Consider the following 21,718-nt stretch of genomic DNA (forward strand, 5'->3'; position numbering starts at 1 on the left):
AATAGGTTGTATCTTTATGTAAAACTGGATGTAAAACTGGAAGAATATTCAAGAAATAATTAAGTCTACAGCAACATAAGTTTCGTGTATCTACGGTGAATCATAATTTAAACATTGTAGATTTTAATCTAAGTTTTATCTGATTTTAAGACTATATTATCACTTTACTGCATATATCATATAATACTTGGTTTTAACTTTAAAACATTTCCTTATAACCAGCAAAATAGGAGAACTATCATAAGGCAAAATAAACGTTCCAAGAACGCTGCCACTTCAAACAGCGCTATTGTTGCAACGACCCTGCTGGGATTTAAAGAAAACTGATCGCTAAGGATAAATTACATAGTATTTAGATATTTAATAAATGAACGTTGAATAACATTTCAAACTGGAATCAGGAATAAGTGTGTGTTCCATTTTGCAATGATATACTATATCTTTCCTACGTTTCATATAGAGCAGATTTTAACAAAGTTATGAAACACCCGGCAAGAGACACTATTTGAAGTAGTTTGATTTGAAATAAAATGCCCCCCTTCTAAACTTTTCAACCATTTGTTTCAAATATAGAGACTATAGACAGTTTAAACTGCGGAAAAGGGAAGCAACTACCATAAACATAGTACAAACAACACCGTAATATACTCCCCTGTATCATCTTGTGGATGTTTAGCTCACAAACCCATTTACACATTTCGATTTGATAAAAACAGCACACATTGAGATTAAAAATTAATTATGTTAATTAAAAAGATGTTTTGCTTTAACGAGTTCTGGTAATTAAGTATATACACACTAAGATTTTAACGAATGTATAATATTATACTTATATGTTACTCAGTTTTTGTCTTCCTTGTTACAAACATTAATAGTTTTGTTTAATTAGACCAAGCGAAACTGTCTAAAGTGTGTACAAAGTATTTGTTCTAAACTAATAGAATGAACTGAATTTCTTTATCAACGACTTGACGGTATAAATAAATTTTTACCACTTTGCAGCGAGTGAATGCTTAATTACGTCGTCGTTTGCTTGTCATTATCCAACCAAAATAAGTGGCGCTGCTGACTTGCATGATCCAGTGTAAAGAAACAATTATTTTCTGCCGTTGTTTGTTTCTGATTGGAAACAGTCTCTGGAGAGGTTAATTTATAAATGGTTCCCCTTGTTATCGTGTCTATCAAAGTGACTAGTGTCAGTACATAAATGCGTTGCCTTCATTTGATTGAAATACCAACCGATTGGTAGATTTGTGATCGCATGTATAATTACCATCATGGAAATACAAAAGAACACAGTTTTTGTGGCGTGTCTTTAACACTTGAATATGTAAAGACCCACCACGACCTAGTGACCTACTTTTTCCCGCCGCATGAACCTCGAGCAAATCATTATGATAATACTGGTATAATATACAGCAATTCTACAAGATGACAGGTGGACAATTTAGGCCCTTCCTGAATTATTGTGTTTTTACAACTTCACCTGCAAACTTATTCTGGCAATCTCTTTTCAGCATAGTTTTTAAAACATAGAATGATAACTATCTTACACTGTAGAAACAAAGTCTGGTCTAAACTTACCTTAATATCAAGCAAGTATTATGCAAACTACTGCTAGAATTTCATAGCGAGCTCGAGAATCGAGCTTTACGGTAACGCAAGTATACTTCCACACTTGGTGATGGATTTGAAAAGTTTCGTCGGAAGTTCTTAAAAAGCGCACCCTAACGGATAGGTGCTCACAGGAAGTACTTCTTTCCGGAGTGAATACAGAACTTCATTCAATTGCTAAAAAATATCCATCACTTAACAATAATGAAAGAATGCTTTCCAGTTGTTTGAAAAAAATATTATTTTCATTTAAAAGATCAAGCATCGGCCAGAAAATGGTAAAAAAGTCATTAATAAGCAGAAAGAAACGGGAACGCGGTAATGACGTCACCGTGACACCGGTTCCCATAATTTTTGCAAGTAGATATTCACTGTTACAGGTATGGGACACTAAATGTAGACTTTTTCAAGTGAATGGGTTCTCCTGAATTCTTGTGAGTAGGGAATAGTTTCTGTGTGACAAATAAATGATGCATAATATTTTTAGCTAAATCCGATTTCTTTGAGCTCGCTTTGAGGCTTTGCCTTATTTCATATTAATATATTAGGACAATAAAAACATCGTCTTGGCCTTATATATGTCACTGACAATTTGTAACTAGATACTTGCATTTCTCATTTTTTTTCATGCAAATCATGTATAATAACCATCACGGAAATTTATTTTGTTGCGCGACAATCAAATCACGTGACTGAAACTCATTTATGTAAGTAGAGAGTCTAATACAAAGAAATTCTCGAGCGAAACTACTTTTGTAGCCTCTCTATATTGAACTGATGAAAACATTCTAATTTGTATGAATCTCTTTTCTAAAACGTTTGGCCTTAGTTTCAACTTAAATAAAATGTTAGTCTCAGTAAGTAAGTAAGTACGTACGTACGTAAGTAGGTAAGTAATGACTTTAAGCAATTCGCTCAAAAATAAACATGTTCTAAGAACTCGTCTGCAACTAGAATTTCCCTTCAATGATATAATAAAATCACAAAAAAAAGTGTGCAAACAGCTTACATCAATGGCAGTAACATTCCCTCCATTCGATATCCTATATGTTTGTAATCAAAACGAAGTTGACTCAATACACGGCATAATGTTATTTCAATATATATACCATCAGATCAAATATGCTGCAATATTCCTAGATATATGATAGTAATATGCATAGTGTATACGACATCGTGCAATGTCCGCGAGGTCATAACATTATAACATGTATTGTGTTTGCGGATCACATAATCTACTCATTTCACCAAAGACGTTATCAATTTAGCACTCCTTTGATGACATTTCTAGAATTATAAAGTACAAGTTTGTAAATTGCCATATTTAGTACAAAGTATGTAATTGCATATTTACTAAAACAGTGAAAAGTCCAAAAGCCCATTGGTTTAAAAGAAGTCCTTTTTAAAACCTCATTTTCCAGCTTCTAAATCTTTTGAATAACATCATATGTTGTCTTGTCATCCACAGAGCTTCGCGCTAAATCTGTATATAGCTCTATAGAGTTGTTTTTGTTTCCACTTGAACCACTGTCATTTCTGCTTGTACCCCCTTCTGCTACATTTATGTATGTCCTGAAATTTAATCTGTTCTGTTTTGTTTTTAACAACACTATAACATGCATAACTGATAAAGGCACAACCTTGGAGTGGTCAGTTAATTATGAAAAGAGAACTCGGGGGAGGCGTATACGCTTTTTTTGTCACACTGATTTCACAGTTACCCAGTCTTCAGCTCATTACACGAGTCAGTGTAAATAAATAATTCTCCACTGAGATAAGCTCTAATATAAATAACAAAAAAAAAAACACTATTGCATAAATTTAAAGACATAGGGTCAATCCTAGGTAGCAGTATAAATGGCAATATACTGAATATCCTGTCTGAAGTCAGAAAATCAAGAATATAACATTTAACGGGGCAGTACTAGGCAATATCCACTCATTCCATCCGTTTCTGAAAAGCGTCATAGAGTCTCACGCTTGAGTAGTCACCACATACCACCAAATAAAAGAGCGACTAACTGCAGAAGAGTCAACCACCAAACTTGAACTGTTCTTTGTGATATTTGCACTGACTTCTCTTTTAATATATTTTCTAACAGATACTACAAATATTTGACTAAAATTAATATTATTAGATTCAATTTCCGTACTTCATTAATTGTATCCACATGGTATACGGGTTGTGCAATACCAAGTTTAAGAAGTGTTTTAAGATTATTGTTGTATTTCTTTAAAAGTTCGGACGATCTGTGGTAAAGTAAGTGAATTGTGTTAGCGGTAACTTGATTACAACAACTTTTTGTAACATTTGTTTTCATTAAGTAATTTCAAAGCGGCTTGGTAGAAACAGTTTTAACTGTTGATATTTCTAATGAGAATATAAGATTTTTTTCTTATACGCATCCATAAACACTGCCTAATTACGCAAACAGAACACTTTGGCACTTGAAACTAGTGTATAATTGCAAACATGATAAGAAGGAGTCCATTATTAAGTGAATGAAATAAAGTGCGAAATATATAATACTTCTAATAATCAGTAAATATGCTTACGTTTGTTTAGTCGACTCTTCCTTTGACTGGGTTCCTGAAAGAATACAGGCATACAGTTTAAATGCACGTCTTTTGCACATCTTTGCGGTCTTTCCTGACATAAAGTATTACAGTCAATCAGCCACTCATTTTGAGAATAATAAATTACGATTATAACTGCATCGTTGAAAATAAAAATGCATGCATGTATATGTACCTGTATTTGATGTCTTCCTTTTCAGGGCAATGGTAATAAATGTTGAATAGACAGTCAATACTGCACTCAGTATGCCAAAACATATTCCGACGATTAGTCCCGTCTTATCTGTTTCTACTGTACAATTGACTGTGGTACTTTCGTTTTTCTGTTCATCTTTTATATAAACAAAGATATAAAATCGTACAAAATTACAATTCCGTCGAACATAGTCAATATTAAAATTGATTATTGAACATTCTTTAAGTACTTCGTCACAAAATTGTACCTGAGCAACAACCTTATAATACCTGTAAATTTATTTTCTCAGTAAAATTAAATGTATTTTTTATTGATATACATGAATTTGTTTTTGTAAACACAAGTCGAACAGTTGATACTATGTAAGAAGAACTTACAGACTTTACTGGCAATGTCAGTGATAGCCGTTACGTGCCGTATGTCTCGGCTGTAAAATGTATCCCCTCTTACTTCTGTTCAGTTGTCGTTATCAAGCAATTTATGTGTTCCGCTTAATCCGGCGCTATGTTGTCCATTTCATTTCGTCTCATGGACAAACTAAATAAAACTGAGCGTCGTATTATTTTCCTTCATAACATTACATGATTCAAACCAACTAAATACAAATTTTATAATAAACCAATATTAAAGATCTTATTACGTTTCTTTCTAACACATATACAGTCAAACCTGTCTATAAAGACCACCCTTGGGAGAGCCAAAATGTGGTCTTTATTGGGAGGTGGTCTTTATTCACAGGTTAAAATATACTGTAAATGTTAAAATGGAAAACAAAACATGTGGTCTTTAGAGCCAGGTGGTCTCTATTCAGAGGTGGTCTTTAACACAGGTTTGACTGTATACAGCGCACATTTAAATATGTCTCGCTGAACCTTGATGTCAAAAATAGCATTTTCTTACATATGTATTTTACCCTTCTATACACAAACTGTTTTGTTCTCGTATCAAAAGATATTTTTGCATTTCAACAATATATTTACACGGCACGATGATGAATACAATCTTTCAAACGATGCTTTGGAAACGCTGAATGCAACCAAGCAATATAATAGCAAAGTCGGTTTGATCGAGACTGTTCATGAAAGGTAATGAAATGTGCAACACCTCTCATGCCACCTAGCACCGGCTTAATCGGAACTTTATAACACGTCTTTTAAATGGACTCCATGACCCAAAGACACAAATACACTTACTCCTATCTACAAGAAATAGGTAATGTTCATAACTGCCAATGGCATTAGTCACTGTCACTCGGTATTGTCCATAGTCTTGTTGTGAGACATTCATGATCGTGAGACTAGAATGCAATCCAGACGAAGATATCAGCAAATCGGTATTACTCCGTAAAGATATCCACCTCATCCCACTTTCCTTGTGCCATAAAAACCCTGTGGAACCTGGCTCTGGATAGGCTAACGTGGACAAATTCAGTGTCACAGATTCATACAGTGAACCGGTAAAATTCTGATTTGTTTGCCGAAGTGGTCGAGGAGAACCTTTAACATAATATAAAGAGAGTGGAGAATTTTGATAAAGGCAGGAAATGTATCAGCATTACATAAAACTATTACAATTACGATGCTGTTTCCTCATTAACTGAATAATATTAATAAGATTCTGCTTCAAGAAAGTAAGACTTCTATTAATTATTAAATAACACGTTATATTAAACGTTATTAGACCTAATAAGGTAGCCATCATAAGGCAGTGGAAGTAAAACATTGTTAGGGATAGCAGTTTACAGATATAAGACATAATACATTAAACAGATTTTTGTAAAGAGAACTTTTTATATTGACGAATATTGTTGTAGCGGCCGAATACAGTTACTTCCGGATACACACCACGATAATATATCGCTAGAGGCTGTTTGTTAATCCGAGATTTAAAGAAAATTTTTGACGAAGATAACTTCAGTGTAACTTGATAACTCGCAAATATGTTCAGTAAATATAAAATCATTGTAACGTAGATTGATGGTGATGAAAGAAGATTTCATACTCTCCATTTGCCTAACAAAATAAATTTTATTGAATACTGATGTGCGATGGATACTTAAATAAAATACTTAAATAAAATATAATTCGTTTTAAAACCTAATTGTGCCATTTATAAAGAAGAAAAGCAACAAGGACAAAGTACCAAAGGAAAAAGAAAACCACTTTAAAAAAAACAACCGCAACTCCATAACTGAAAACAACCTCCTGCAACAATGTATGTATAGATGCATGTATTTAAGAATCATCGACAAAGTGAAAGAAAAACAAAACTTAGACGTAACAAGAAACTCAATGGAGCACTGTCTCGAAACTGTCAATAGCATTAACACCACTTGATTGTTTAAGCCGGCAAATAGTGCTCTTTACCCTACTCTTAATTTCCACCAAGAACAAGTTAACGAGTATTGCAGTGCAAATACAGAAGTCTCCTACCGGTAGAAAACTTTGTTAGTGTTCGTCCCTTGTGGTTGATGGTATCAGTGGTAGGACTAAAAATGAGTCAAGGAATTTTAAGCTAAGAAACAAAAACTATTTTACTTAAATTTCAATAGTGACCTTCACCTGCAAGCATAGATCATGTACGCAACACATGTTTTCATCATGGGGAATATTTTCGTGCATAACTAAGATAATCCATCAGTGCACACAAAAGTTATGGAGCGAAAACAATTTTACTTGACCTTCAATAGTGACACTGACATTCGACCGACATGTGCGACATGGATCATGTGCTCGACAAATAGTCCAATCATGGAGACAATTTCTGTGTAGTAATAAAAATACTTTCATGCAATTAAAAATGAATTTTCACTAAACCTTAAACAGTGACCTTGACCTTTATCCGACAAGCATAGATCATGTGTTGACACATTGTTTCACCATGGGAACGTTTGTTTGTAGCACTAAGAATCCATTAATGCATACAAAAGCTATGGAGCGGAAACAATTCTTACTTGACCTTCAGTAGTGCCTTGACCTTTGGCCTACAAGTATAAGTCCTGTACCTGCATAATCTTCATATTGCCCTCTATTCACATACCAAGTTTTATGACCTAGCTTAAATACTTTTTGAGTAATTGTAGGATACAGATTTGCAGACGGACGGATGGACACTGACAGACGGAGGGCATTCCTGTAGTCCCCTTCGGTGTTCGAACAGTAGGGGACTAATAAGTCTTCAAGTCTGTAAACTGACTTTTGCATAAAAGCTAGTGGCCGCAGTAGGTCGGTTTTTGGAACTTATGCAGAATTCCACCAATACTGTATCTATTGCACCGTATCCCAATTTTATGATGAATCAAATTCTCGTGCATGTCTCTCAGAAAGTAACATTTTTAAATGTTCAATAAGAAGTTGAACATCTCTCATACTTGATATGTTTAAAACTATCGAACATAATTTTTCAGGAATTCGTGAAATCTTGGGAGTTGCTGAGGAAGTTAAAATGATTGTAATTTATTTAGAATGAAACACTGAAAGTGGTTGGATCAAACTTTTAAAATGCTGCTATCTTTCAAATTAGATACAATATTATCACTTACAATTTCTACAGTGACTAAATTTTGAAAATGAAGTTTAATATTCTCTACGAATAGCTACCATCAGTAGGTAAACCAAATTGTTCACTTCTTTTTAAACAGTTGTTCAAAACTCCATTTACAAATTACATGATTCTAAACTTACATCGCACGAATACCTTAATCGTTGCGCTAGGAACTTTTCCATACTCATTATTTCCTCCACAAGTGTAAATACCAGCATGAAGACACGTTATGCTGTTATAAGAAAACGACAAGGACCTTGTTTGAAACTGTTCTTTTAATATGACACCTTGAAACATAATCTGGACAGTTGATTCCCATTGAGTAGTAATTAAACATTTGAATCGCACGTCTTCGTTATATTCGTCAACAGTTATTTCATTCCGGCCTTCGTTTCCTTCTACGAAAAATGATGTATCTGAAAGGTAAGTACTGTTAATATCAACTTTCGGGAACCTAAAACAATTTAAATCTGTAAAATTCTGTAAATTCATGTTGTTATAAGAAAAAAAGCTCTGAAACTAAAACTGAATAATTTGATAAAACGTCCATTTTTATACAATGATATATTCAATGGCGTTGTACATAATAATGATAATAATAGTTATTATAACAATATTAATAATGACAATGATAATAAAAACTTTTTCTTAATAAACAGTTTTAATCGTAGCCCTCCCCTTGAGGTCATTTTACCCCTATTGCCAATACCAGTGATTAAAGCATCTGGTACGCTTAGACGGGCTGCATGTAGAGGAACAAACCTCCCGGTAAATGGTAGCACCATATACTATTTAAGAAAGAAATACTACATACTTCCCTACCCGTAGAGCCTTACCAACAAGTGCGTTTATTAAACAAACCTTGGAGATATAAATGTTGAAGTGTAAAACCTTTTACAAAAATTTAAGAACTGCTGTTTTCGCATGATAAACAGTTATCAAAAATTTAAAACAATGCCGCGAAATCTCTAAAATACAGTGTCTTAAGATTTCTTTTGAATATGTCAAGTGATTTATTTTTGCGCAGTTCTGGCGGCAATTCATTACGAATTATACAGAAACTTCTATCATTGAAAGTTTTGCTCTTGTTGTATGGAACAACATAACGACATTCAGAATTTTCAGACGATCTCAAACCTTGTCTACTGGGAATATACTCTATAAGCAATTCTGTTAAGAACAGAGGTGCTCTGCCAGTGTGACAGCTATACATGAAAGAGGGTATATTGGACTCAATTCTTGCTTTCATCGGAAACCAATGTAAGTGGTACAATGCTTGTTTAGAACTGTCAAATTTCCTCCTGTTAAGGACAAGTTTTGCGCACATGTTTTGAATACGTTGCATCTTACGCACTACTCAGTTAGCTACACCCTACAGTATTACATCGCAATAATATCTGCTCTGAGTTCTTTAAAAAGTTGTCAATACCATTAACTTCCACTTGCGTTCTTCTAATGGCACAAGTTTTTACGTTATACACATGTATACATGTTTCGTCCAATTAAAGTACCAATTGATCCGTGTGAAACTACATGTTAAAAATAGGTTTCTTTATTTTTGTTGGGATAAACGTCTCGGAGGCACAATTATAGGTCATATGCCGACGTTCAAGCTTTGGTGGAGGAAATTTCTTGGTGCCCTCCGTGCATTATTTTATCATGGGCACCTTGGTAGAACTACCGGCCTTTGTTAAGCCTGTCGGATGGTTTCTTAACATGAAGAACACAACGCCAAGAGTGAGGCCCGACACCACATCTGTAAGTCAGCGGCAGGCAGGCCTAGGGTAATCAAAAATGTAACTGTAATTAATTGAAATTAAATTACAATTTTCTGAGTAATTAAATGTAATTTGAAATTGGATAATTTCTTATTACATGTAATTGTAATTAAGTTAATTTCAGTGCAGTTTTGATGTAATTGGCAATTTTACACCATTCTACGTATACAGTTCTTGTGACATATTTTCCCTAGGTTGACTCATGAATGTTTTGCAACTTATAACAACAGGCAGATTTCTTTTGATTGATATCAAAAACGGATTTCATTTTTTTTCTTGCATACTAACGTTTTTCTTTTTCTTTTTTTTTTCACCGGATCCTGTCATGTATCAATGAGAGGACAAGACAATGCACGTGATGTTGCACGTGATGTTAACACATGATTTTGTTTTGTTCAAGCGCTGTTCTAGTATCGAATATTCATTCTTTCGCCAAAAAAAAATGATCTTGTATCTACGTCTAGTTTACAGTATAAAAGTCTTTTTTTGTAGAATAAAAGTTACAATCCGATCTATGGTACGCTTTGCTATATTAGGTACCAATCTCAACCAACTGCTATCACCCAATTAAAAGGGATCGCTCGCTTACTAGACACATATGACGGAATTTCTTTAAACTTTCTAATTCCACAGATCAAGCACCGGTACCTATAATTTTTAATATATATTTCCTTTTTAAATTTGATTCTCTGTCAGGACACAAAGTTTAAAGAAATTCTGACTGTAGGAGAATGTTTGCCTGTATAAATTAAAAAAAATGTCAGATTTGTCTTTAAAACATTAAGTAAATGCGTTTGGTAGGGACTTTGATTTTTATGGGCCTGTGATTTGAATATCTGTAACACGTTGTTATTTCCAAGAACAAGCAGAATGGTTAAAAAAGAGGAAAATAAGATTGTACTCGAATCATAAAAAACATTACATTTAGTCTTTGTGAGATTTTCTTTGCACGAAAAGCAACATTTAACGTTCGTTTTATGTATAAACATCCACAGAAGTCCATTTGACATATAAGTGACCCCGATTATTGGTCTCGGGTACTAATAAAATTTCGGGGCATTTGCAGACGTGAGTACACGCAAGACGTGTTTTATCCTTATAAAAAACATAAAAAAAGGATGAAGGGAATATATTGGTACAGAAGTAGGCTATTCTTATTTAACCATTTGTCTAAATTTCAGACAGATAAGAGCCTGTACTGATGCCTTTTAGTACAATATGATTCCATGCTGTTATCGTCTTGAAGGTAATAATACTGACTGAAATCTTTGTCTATTACTGTAAAAAAAAACCACAAAACATTTATAGGTTATTTGATTTGTATCGAGAAATATGCATCAGTTTTGCAGCGGATATAGGCCTAATGCGCGACTTTAGGGGCGCAAAATTATTCCACGAAATAACAAGTGCATATTTCTTGATGAAATCTAATAATCTTTTTATTACATGCGCATTTTCACTTATTATATAAATGATGCAGAATTGCTCGAGGGAAATTAAAAATAACGTCATAAAAGAATTTTTTTACGCGAGGACATACGTGACACTGACGTCAAAAATAACGTCACATTTGAATGTCAATATGGAAAAACTATTGTATTGACGTTTCAGCTTGACGTTGATCCAATAAATCTAATAAAGTATTAACATCCTTAATATTCACGCTATTGAACAGTATCAAAACTCATTTTACCATAAAGGTACCCTGACAATTACTACAGACCACTCGTCCATAGTGGAACATTTATATCGCGGAGGAAGAAGGGCAAGTATAGCAAACAAATTAATTCATCGCAACCCTTCTGGCCTCATAAGCACTCAAAACACTGATTTATCTATAAGCTACATGTAAAGCAAATTACAATCTATCTGCTACATGTATAGTCAATTTATAAAAACGTTTGTTTAACTTTTTGTTTCAAATATTGTAAACATGTAGAAAAACAACCATTTACAGTTGAATTAACATGATACTGTTTTACTCCATTCAGAGTCCATTGCAAAGTGCTTGAGGTTTTATAAAGTTCTTTACTGTGTCAGTTGCTAAGACAAAACATAACGTCACTTCAATAAAACGATGATTTTCATTAATCAATACATTTTGTTTTAAAAATAAAGTTTCGATAAAACGGTAAAATACGAATATACGATACAATGAAGAACTTCCTTTATTCAGCTTTCAAATTTACATACTTTCAAATAAAGAGAAAAAAGTATAATATCTATTTGCAAAGAACTGAAATCAACCCAATTTGTTTTTATAGGAAAATGTACACAGGTTGTGTCATTTGACCCTTTGCTGCATAAAACTATTTTATGTTCCCTCTGTAAATATTGACGTTTTTCAACCAGCTTATTCTGTATTTAGTACTGCATTTGCATTAGATAGAACGATAAAAACGGTTTGTGTAATCATATTAATGCATTAAATAATACTTCCTTCAATGGGAATCAAATCTTAAAACCTATGCCAAATAATAGAGAACTACTGTGAACACGATTTCACAAGAAAATAATGTATTATATGATCATAACAAATAGATCTATAAAACAGTCATATTTTACAGATTTTACAATTTTGGACTTATCTTTCTCATTGCTTCATGGGCCCCTTTTATAATAACATACCTTCAAATTAAGATTTTCCAAGGGCAAACACATATGAAGGTGTACATACATTACATTCCGACTACACAGCACCGATTATCAAAATAAAAAGACAATTCTTTAAATCAAACAATTAGAAATTTAGTTTAAGGCACATTCTTGCTGTACGTATCTTCATTATGTTATTAACTCTAACTGGAGACAACTAATGCTTACTTACGTTGCACAACAATTTGCAAAGTAGAGGTGTGTGTTTTCGTATATTCTGTAGCATTGTTTCTACAGGTGCATTCATAATTCCCAGTCTGGTATCTTGTCGCTTTTTCGAGCTGAAATTTTCCATCTGCCCCAATAACAATTCCAGCAGAAACGTTTCTCCATCTATAAGAACAAGGAGGATAACATTCCGAGCTGCAGGATATTGTAGAGGAGGTTTCCCCTTCCTCCAGTGTAAGCGGAGAACTCAAACTTAATTTGCACTCATCAGGTCCATCTGTAATGACAAATATGATAATTATGAAAGAAACCCAAGTAACTGTTGGAATGCTAATAATCTTTTGAAGTAAAATTGTGAGGTAAACCTCTAATGTGTGTCAATGCGTAAAGTGTTGCCGATTACTGTTTGTGAAGGTTCCGTTTTTAAGATCGTATTTTTTTCATGTTTTACATATAAATTTTATATTGCTATCAAATCACTTTCCTTTTCCATTAGACTGGCTATGCTGTCATTGCATAAAAGCTTAACATGTGTTTTAGTTGAAATTTCTGTCAAGACAGTTACTGTCTACCACAAGTCTTACTTCGTTTTCTTTAATGTATCAAATATCATTAGAAGTTTTCGTTCTAAGATATAATGCCGTGAATTCCTGATACAGGAGCATCATCCGTGACAAAATGTTTAAAAGATATAAAACAAAATGTTGCAAAATCCGCTGATGTGTTGATAAGCCAGTATATCATTCCCGCCATCGACGGGGTTCATAGATTTACACTTACAAATCACTGTGTATATGAACTCGTCACTGTAGTCGGAAGTATAGCCAGTAACACCATCTCCAGATTCTGTAGCACTGCATTTAAATCTCTTGCCAGCATCTTCTCTAGACACATTCATTATAATAAGAGTTTTCTTTGAAGACGAGTAGTAGTATCTGCTGTTGGCAGGACTAGAAACGTCATTGATTTTCCAGTTGTAGGTAAAATTTAAGGTGTGATTACTTGGATATGTTGTTGATAAACTATTGCATATTAATTCGCTTTTCCTTCCAATAACGTTGTTATTGTCCGAGGAAAGAGTTGCCTTCTGTGGTGTACCTAAAAGTAAAGGCTGTAAGATATGGTGACATATTTCTACCACAAGATAAATAGCAGCTATCGGGATAGTAAATGAAATCTATAGTCTATACGTTTGGAAGCGTAGCACGCAACCAAGCAAAATTATAGGAAAATGAGCAGCACTTCTCTAGCCCCCACACACCGTTTTAAGAGGAATTTTGTTATTATAAAAGTACTAAATGTACTAATAATCTCAAATACCAGAAAATATAATAACACTGAAATAGAAAATTGCCATGGGTACACTTTCCGGAAGCACTGAGACTTGTACCAAAGTTTGGTACTGTTTCTTCACATTTACATGATTGAAAATTACCCATACATGATTAAGAATGTTTTAATACTGAAATCAATAAGTTGATTTAAGACTTGTCGATAATTTCCATCGAGGACATATGTTAATATAAACTCACAAATTCTTTCTTCTTCATTTCCTTCTCGAATGACTTATAATTATTATTGTTTCTTCAGTCTGTACATACGGTTATTCTATTGGTATACCACTACACCACACACACACACACACACACACACCATACACAAAGTAACTTAATATATTTTTTAATACTAGCTGCATTTTTTTAGTGAGAAAGCTGCATTTTTCAAAAGCATTTGAAAAAAACTTGCTTAGTAGCTTTGATACAAATGTAACAATTCGGAACTTTGAGGAGGTTTGTAAAGCCCTCTCCATTTTTATTGAACATCATATACATCAAGTTAGGATATGCAGTTTTTCGAAACGTTATTGTACTGCAATGAGAATAAACAGTGCACCCTTTGTTGCAGATTTCTTTTTAAATTGCTACAGCAGGTACAATACATATTGAAACTTCTCCAGATACGCAGATATTGCATTTTTCATGCATCGTGTTATCAGGATAATATTCTTTACGTGGTTAAAAGTATAGTTTCTTGGAGATTGAATTTAAATAAAATTTGCAATGCGGATAACGTTTACATTTCTCTATTTATAGCAATTTATTTGTAACAAAAGCGGAGCAATATACGCCCGCAGTCCTACAACATCTAGGAAGATGATGTGTTTGGGATAAAGGGATGTAATGTGGCTTTGGGTGGGCGAGCGCGTGGTCTAGTACTGCCGCAACGATGGAATAGTATGAAACAAAAAGCTTAAAGTGACTTTTCGGGAGGTGGAGGTGTGTGATGCGGGTTGACGTGCGTGAGGGGGAGAGATGAGTAATGCATATTATTGCACTCCTAAATCACTTTATCACAACCCACCTTTATTTAAATTTTGAATCGAGATGACTAAGAAAGCCATGTTCTATAATGCAGCCCCCACCCCCCAAATGTAAAAAAGTCTAAACTTCAAACATATCAATTTTTAAAGGTACTGAAATTATCTTTTCACAGGTAACAGTCTCTAACGGATACAGTTTCACTACTGGTCTCATCTTAAGCCCATTTACAGTCTTTACTTTCCAAACACGAACTAAACCGTCATTTCCGGTAATCAGTTCTTGGACTACTGCAAGTTTCCAGTGTAACCTTGGTCTTTCATCGTGAACTTGTACCACATCTCCGGCCCGTATAGATTGTTCGTTTGATCCTGTAGTTTTGTGGGGTTCCCGTAAAGATGTTAAATACTCAGTCCTCCAGCATTTCCAGAAATGGTTGATGATATTCGCCTGGGTCTTTGCTCTCCAGGTAGGTTTAGACTGGTAATTCCGAACAGATGCCATGCCGGTTTCTGTTTCAATGTCGTAATACGGAAGTGACGTCACCCTACGTCCGTAAAGAAGATGTACCGAAGTTACTGGTTCCGCATCTTCTAAATTTGAGGAAGTGTACGTAATAGGTCTATCATTCAAAATTGCCTTGATTTCAGTCACAATGGTACGTAAAGTTTCCATGGTTACAAAAGCTCTTCCGAGAACCTTCTTCAAAGTCGTCTTGGTAAGACCTATAAACCGTTCCCAAAATCCACCATACCACGGGGCCCGATTGGGTATAAAATTCCACTCTGCTCCGTCAGTGCTGAGCGCTTCTTGTAGTGAAGTTGACTGGAAAAGTTTTTTAAGTTGATTGGCTGCTGACATGTAAGTTGTGGCGATGTCCGAGATCATGATTTTCGGCTAGGATTTTCATTTGGTAAACCTCCTGAATGCTTGTAAGAATGAATCCTGATAAATCGTGAACTACTTCCAAGCGAACAGCCCTTGTAGTTGCGCAGTTGAATAAGCAGATGTAACATTTGTACTCACTTCCGGTTTCGTTCCTGACGTAAAGCACACCAGTAAAATCCACACCTGTAACACTGAATGGCTTCTTCTACTTGGATCTTCGGGAGTGGCGGGGGTGTGGTGCTCAAAACGGCTTGCCAACAACTCTTGTGCAAATTACACACGTCCTTAGTGCTGATCGGACGCACTGACGAATGGCAGAAATCCAGTATTTTTGTCTCAAGTGGGTAATGGTAGCATTTACTCCAGAATGAAGTTGTTTTCCGTGCGCATCTTGGATGACTTAACTGGTAAATTTATGTTTATTTGGTAACAGGTAGGGAAACTTCGCTGCATATTCCGGCGGTGCATTATGAATTCTACCTCCGCAACGAATAAGTCCGTCTGTATCTAGGTATAATTGCAGTTTTCTGACGAGCGGTATCCGGTTTCTATTTGCCTTCAGATTTTCAATTTCTTCTTGAAACGAGGTCGCTTGACAGGATCTCAACCATACATTTTCAGCATCATGAAATTTGCTGGCCGACAAACTTCCGGTTTGTCTGTTTGTATTTTGTCTGCAATTGTGGATGAATCTCATAACGTAAGCTGTGACGCAAAATCGCTTGGTGTTAGAACTGTAATGTGTAACGTCAATTACATTATGGATTCCGAGTGTTTCTGAGCACTGTAAACGTGCGACGTTGATAGTCTCTTTTGAGTTATCAGCGTTTTTTTCAGTTGCCGTCTGCGATGTCACGTGGATGTACTCCAAGGTAGGCCACTGTTCTATGTTTGTCAGCCATAACGGACCGGTGTTCCATAAATGGTTATCGAGGAAAATGTCTTCAGAAATACCACGTGTAAGTAAGTCAGCTGGGCAATATCTCCATAGTGTTTTTCCTGTAAGTTGGTTGATTTCATCCACACGATTTCTCACAAAACGTTTGAGAGGTTTCGATGTTGTCAGCCAATGTAACACTGTATCCGATTATCTCACCTAAACATTACATTTGATGTGTGTAAACTCTTCTGTAGATGTGAGGCTAAACGAGCACCAATCAAAGCAGTCAGAGCTCGAACTGAGGTAAGGTCAAAGTCTTTAGTGGAGCGACTCTGTTCCTAGCTATAAGTATTATTGTTTGTTCTACGTAACTGAAATATGCCACTGCCCCATACGACTTAATACTAGCATCGACAAATATATGAAGGCACGTGGTACTAGTCGGGCTCTGTGCAGGTAACAGCTGGTCACGGCACCAATACCGCATAGGAGATGTAAAGAACTACAACGCTGTGCCCAGGTTCTCCCTTTATTCGTTGTAACGTGTCTTAGAATCATACAACAACAAATATGACGTAGACGTCACTAGAACGGCGTCGCATGCTAAAACGCTAACGTTATAACATTTTCTACATTTTTCCTTATATACTGTAAAAAACCTATGACCTCTAATCATTGCCTACATTTGTCTACTAATAATACTATATCGGTCCCTTATGTGAGTTGGCATATATCAACCTTTTCCTATAGACAAGGCAAATGCTATTTTTCATCTACTTTTGATTCATGTGGGAACGTTGTCAGTAATATTTCGCTGAAAACATTGCAGTACTGGCATACAAGCTAGGATCACCGGTTCCTTAACTGAAATACTGTTGAACAGTGGCATTCAAACAAAATCTAACAAGTATATTAATCGAAACCTACCTAAAACAAATACTATGGAACACTGTTCTGTGTCCGTGTCTGCTGCTCCTTGATTTACTCCAAGCCTATATATTCCCCCGTCTTGTGTATGCACACCGTTGGTCCTCACAGTAAAATTTCCTGTTAATGCATCTCCAATAAACGCTGACTGTAAATATGAGTTCTCGTTTCGAAGAATGTTATCATAAAACACTGCGCTATATAGGTTAGAATTATTGAAAACTATCACACTATACAGAAGTTGTCGGTCTGATGTTTTAAGGCTGTTTGAAAACCAATAACTGCTGGATGTTCAGGTTTGACGTATATACTTTGAATTAGTATATCATTAGGACACTGCCATCCAGAAACTGAAACATGAAACAACGATTATAAATTATGTTTAATATGCTATAGAGAATATATTTGAAAAACATTTTATAATATCTTAAATATGTGTTATTATCAAATTATGTATCTCCGCCTTTGTTATAATAGATATGTCGTTTATCTATCCATTTCGCTGTACCACATAGCATGAACATTGTGCAAAATGTATAAAATCATATGACATTAAAGTTGTTTTAAACCTAACACAGCACATTTGTGGTGGACTATTGTAACAGGCTCTGCCTTCTTAAGCTGATGATATGGGGACACATATAATCTAAAACTGTAATTTATGATAAATTTGATATCAGGGTTTGATCTGGCCCGGTGAGAAGCAAGTGTATAATCTGAAACTGCATTTAATATATGAACATTGTTTGCTAGTAATTAACAAATAGGAACCCAACATTAGCCTAGCCCACAAAGCTTTAATTTATTTCACTGGTCGCAGCGATTGTGTGTGTGCGCGCGTGTGCGTGTGTGTTCGTGCGTGTGTATGTGTGTGTGTGTTCGGGTTTAACGTTTTTTCAACAATTTTTCATTCATATAAACGACGGTGTCTACTTGTAGCACTGAGCACAATGCCCAACTTTACAGTGCTGCTTTACTGGAAAATCACGCCGTAGACACATAACATGATACCCCACCAAGTCACATTATACTGACACTGAGCTGACCTCCTACTGCTAAGCGCGAAGCGAGGAAGCTGCTATTACCATTTTTATGTCTTTGGTATGACGCGGTCAGGGATCGAACCTACGACCTCTCGCACTCGAAGCGGGTGCTCTACCACCAGGGTACCGAGGCGGTATCTCGCAGCGATTGTATACGCAGCAATGTAACAGATGGTTAAGTACTAAGAATGATTGTTGATTAGCTGTGCGCGTTCCAATTAAATGCTCCGACGCAGTATGTGTCAAGTATTACAACATGGACAGTACGAGACAAAAGGTGCTTCACCCAAGCTGGACATCTAAAAGATAAAGCATGGGTAGTCTGTAGGCCTAATAAAATACAAATGTAAGTTAGCTTGGAATCAGAGCGTATTCAGATTGTTGTTAGTGTATTTTCAGCATATTACCATTATGTTACCAGTATTTTCATATTGTTTTCAGCTTATTTAACCACATGGCTACATTTTAAATAATGATAACGAGAGAATACATTGTGCATAAAATAGATAGCACAGAGCACCACAAACACAGCCTCATAGCCACGCATTTGCAAATAAGACCCACAACAAAAAGAAAATGTAACGGGAAAATTGTATAGACGGGTTGCTTCAAAAATCTAACAAGTACATTTTACTTTCATACAAAATATAGAAAAAGGGGGGAGGAAAGGGTATGGGGTGGGGTGGGGGCGGGTAGAAAAGACTAAAAATTGGCAACAGTGTGAAAATATGTGAGATGAGATTCCAGAGTTTCCAGCGTATAGTCAGTCTCAACTAGTCAAACCGACAGTAAAATGCCATAAGTTTAAAAATGATTTTGGCAACAGACTGGCTTCAGCAGGACCATAACTGGCAAGATAAAAATATCAACAGTATGATAACAGGTGGGATTTCGGACTTTCCAGTGATATGTACATGTCTGATTATAGTTAAAATCTGGGTAAAATACAGAACTTTTTATTATTTTGAATGGACAAAATATCATGCATTATCGTTTACAATAAAACATAATTATGTTTATGCTAACACCATAAATCGCTTACCAAGGTTGTAACATAACAAAAAATAAACAAATACAAATTGGTTGTAATCTATTCTGTTGCAATTTAACAATCAGGATACCTTATTAATGTTTTGATGAAAATATGTTGTTTTATATGACTTTTGTTAACTTGTATTCGCATGATGTATGCTCTCCCTGGTCATATAACGCCCCAGTGGATAATGCTCACGGGAATAATTATGTGTAGCTCATATCAAGGGATATTAGGCCAAAGATATATTTTGAGCTAGTAAACACACTTAAAGCCCCTTACTTGAAAGCATCTTATCAATGAAGTCTTGACTGATTGCAGTTTATTCAAATAAAAACACACAAAGTTTGCATTTACTTTTACTATGAATACGGATCAATTAATTAACAAAAAGTAATTTCGTCATATTCATAAGTCATACTATCGAAAGATCGTGTAAAATCAACCAGTTCATCGTTAAATATGTAAGTATACAGATATTGTTTCTGCAAGAAATGGAATTACTAATCTATTCATTACACAAAAGAACTGGCATGAAACTTGAAAAACCTGCTCCAGTCCTACCTCTTAACCTCAATTTGCCACTGAAAAAAGCATGAAAATCATGACTCTGAACAGTGACGCCTGTTTAAATAGAGTCTATTTTATATAAAATTCTATATAAAATACATTTGGTTTTGCGTGCTAAAGTGTGTCGTGTGGCCGTTAACTATTACCTTTTGTAATCATAGGTTGCATACACACCAACGAATTTAAATAGCCGCAGAGCGGATCTTGTAACAGTAGTTTAATATCATATGCATGCCTATCATTGGTAAGAATAGCGAATGCACTACCTCGCCGTCATCATCATTACTATCATCTTCGTTTTCGCCATTTAAACATCATCATAAATTTGATCAAACACATTGGTCAACTCGTCTGGTTCCACACACAAAATTCACTTTTACTGAATCATTGTATTAATAGTTCTTTAACCTAAATCTACGATGTTAATGTTACTGCGCACGTCTAATCGGAATTAATCGGAATATTATTATCGTACTGTCAACTGAGACAGCATAACCAATTATGCGATGTTAAAGCACGAGAACACAATATACCACAACAACAGGAAATGAAGCACTGTCGTACTGTAGCATTTTCGTAAAACATGTACAGAGATCAATAGTACGACAATACGACGGCCTTATCAGGACACAGTTATATACGACTAGACACTACCTATTATCCACTGATCGACCTAAAAAAAAAAGCATGAAATAAAGTACCTAAGATCTTAATCTTATACACTGCTCGCCTTGTCAATAGACCGCTGTTTACAAACAAATGTTAACGTTTATTTGATGAAGACTAATGACACTCACAAAAGGTATGTCAGTAGTCTGCACTATTTTCCCCAAACACAAACTGATAAATCGAGAGAGAGGAGAGGAGAGAGAGAGAGAGAGAGAGAGAGAGAGAGATTTGAAAATACCTGCATCTAATTTCCCGAGCAAAACCACAATAAAAAGCAACATCCTGCTTAATATATATATCCAGGTTATTTAAAACATTTTTAAACGAACAAAACAGTTTAACAGTGTTTATATATAAACAAACCAGGAAGTTAATTGGCAATGTTCCATACCTACTTAATACATTTTAAATATTCATATTAATAATTAGATAAATGATCCACTTTGTGCAAAAAAAAAAAAGAAAAAAAAAAAGAATCTACCCCAGAGTCTAGTATCGATAAAGAGAGGTACAGCATATCCTTCATGGTGGTCTGAAAAGTATGCTTTCGCCTTGATCTAACTTTGTAAAATTAGAGGCACAGACAGATTACAGCCGCACTTGATTATGTATCGTTGGATGCAGGGTTCCGTTCTAGGAGAAACAGAGATTCAGACATCGGTTCCCATGTTCTTCCTTCATCTAAGACGTTGATGAACGGGAGATCATTGTGCAGATTTTTACAACACGGGGCATGGTGTAAGACGAGGTCAGGCCAATGCTCGCAAGGGCTATTCTTACACTTCAAAAGCAATTATCTTTCTTTGTGGTTAGAATTCATTGCTACAACAAAGCTAGAAGCCCAAATGAGCCTAAGTCA

At 35.2% G+C, this 21,718-nt stretch overlaps 1 protein-coding gene across 1 annotated transcript; it reads right to left on the minus strand.

The window, feature by feature from the left end:
• Positions 1–2,523: 2,523 nt before the first annotated feature.
• Positions 2,524–20,762, minus strand: LOC123561056 (carcinoembryonic antigen-related cell adhesion molecule 5-like). Its single transcript, XM_053517008.1, has 9 exons — positions 20,724–20,762; positions 17,545–17,692; positions 13,312–13,629; positions 12,536–12,808; positions 8,071–8,346; positions 5,581–5,883; positions 4,367–4,522; positions 4,171–4,204; positions 2,524–3,186 (listed from the first exon to the last, which is right to left on the minus strand). Exons 1-9 carry the CDS (start codon positions 20,760–20,762, stop codon positions 3,039–3,041), a joined length of 1,695 nt encoding a protein of 564 aa, XP_053372983.1. The 3' UTR covers positions 2,524–3,038.
• Positions 20,763–21,718: the final 956 nt, after the last annotated feature.

The sequence above is a fragment of the Mercenaria mercenaria genome, chromosome 10 (genome assembly GCF_021730395.1).
Source record: "Mercenaria mercenaria strain notata chromosome 10, MADL_Memer_1, whole genome shotgun sequence".
In the NCBI taxonomy this organism is placed as follows: domain Eukaryota; kingdom Metazoa; phylum Mollusca; class Bivalvia; order Venerida; family Veneridae; genus Mercenaria; species Mercenaria mercenaria.

Excerpts from the sequence above, each read along its gene's own strand:
- LOC123561056 (XM_053517008.1), bottom strand. The coding sequence starts at position 20,762 with ATGCTACAGTACGACAGTGCTTCATTTCCTGTTGTTGTG. Across the intron at positions 8,347-12,535 it reads TTTGCAAATTGTTGTGCAAC|ATACATCATTTTTCGTAGAA; the intron begins GTAAGTAAGCAT and ends CTTACCTTTCAG. Across the intron at positions 5,884-8,070 it reads GATTAAGGTATTCGTGCGAT|GTTCTCCTCGACCACTTCGG; the intron begins GTAAGTTTAGAA and ends ATTATGTTAAAG.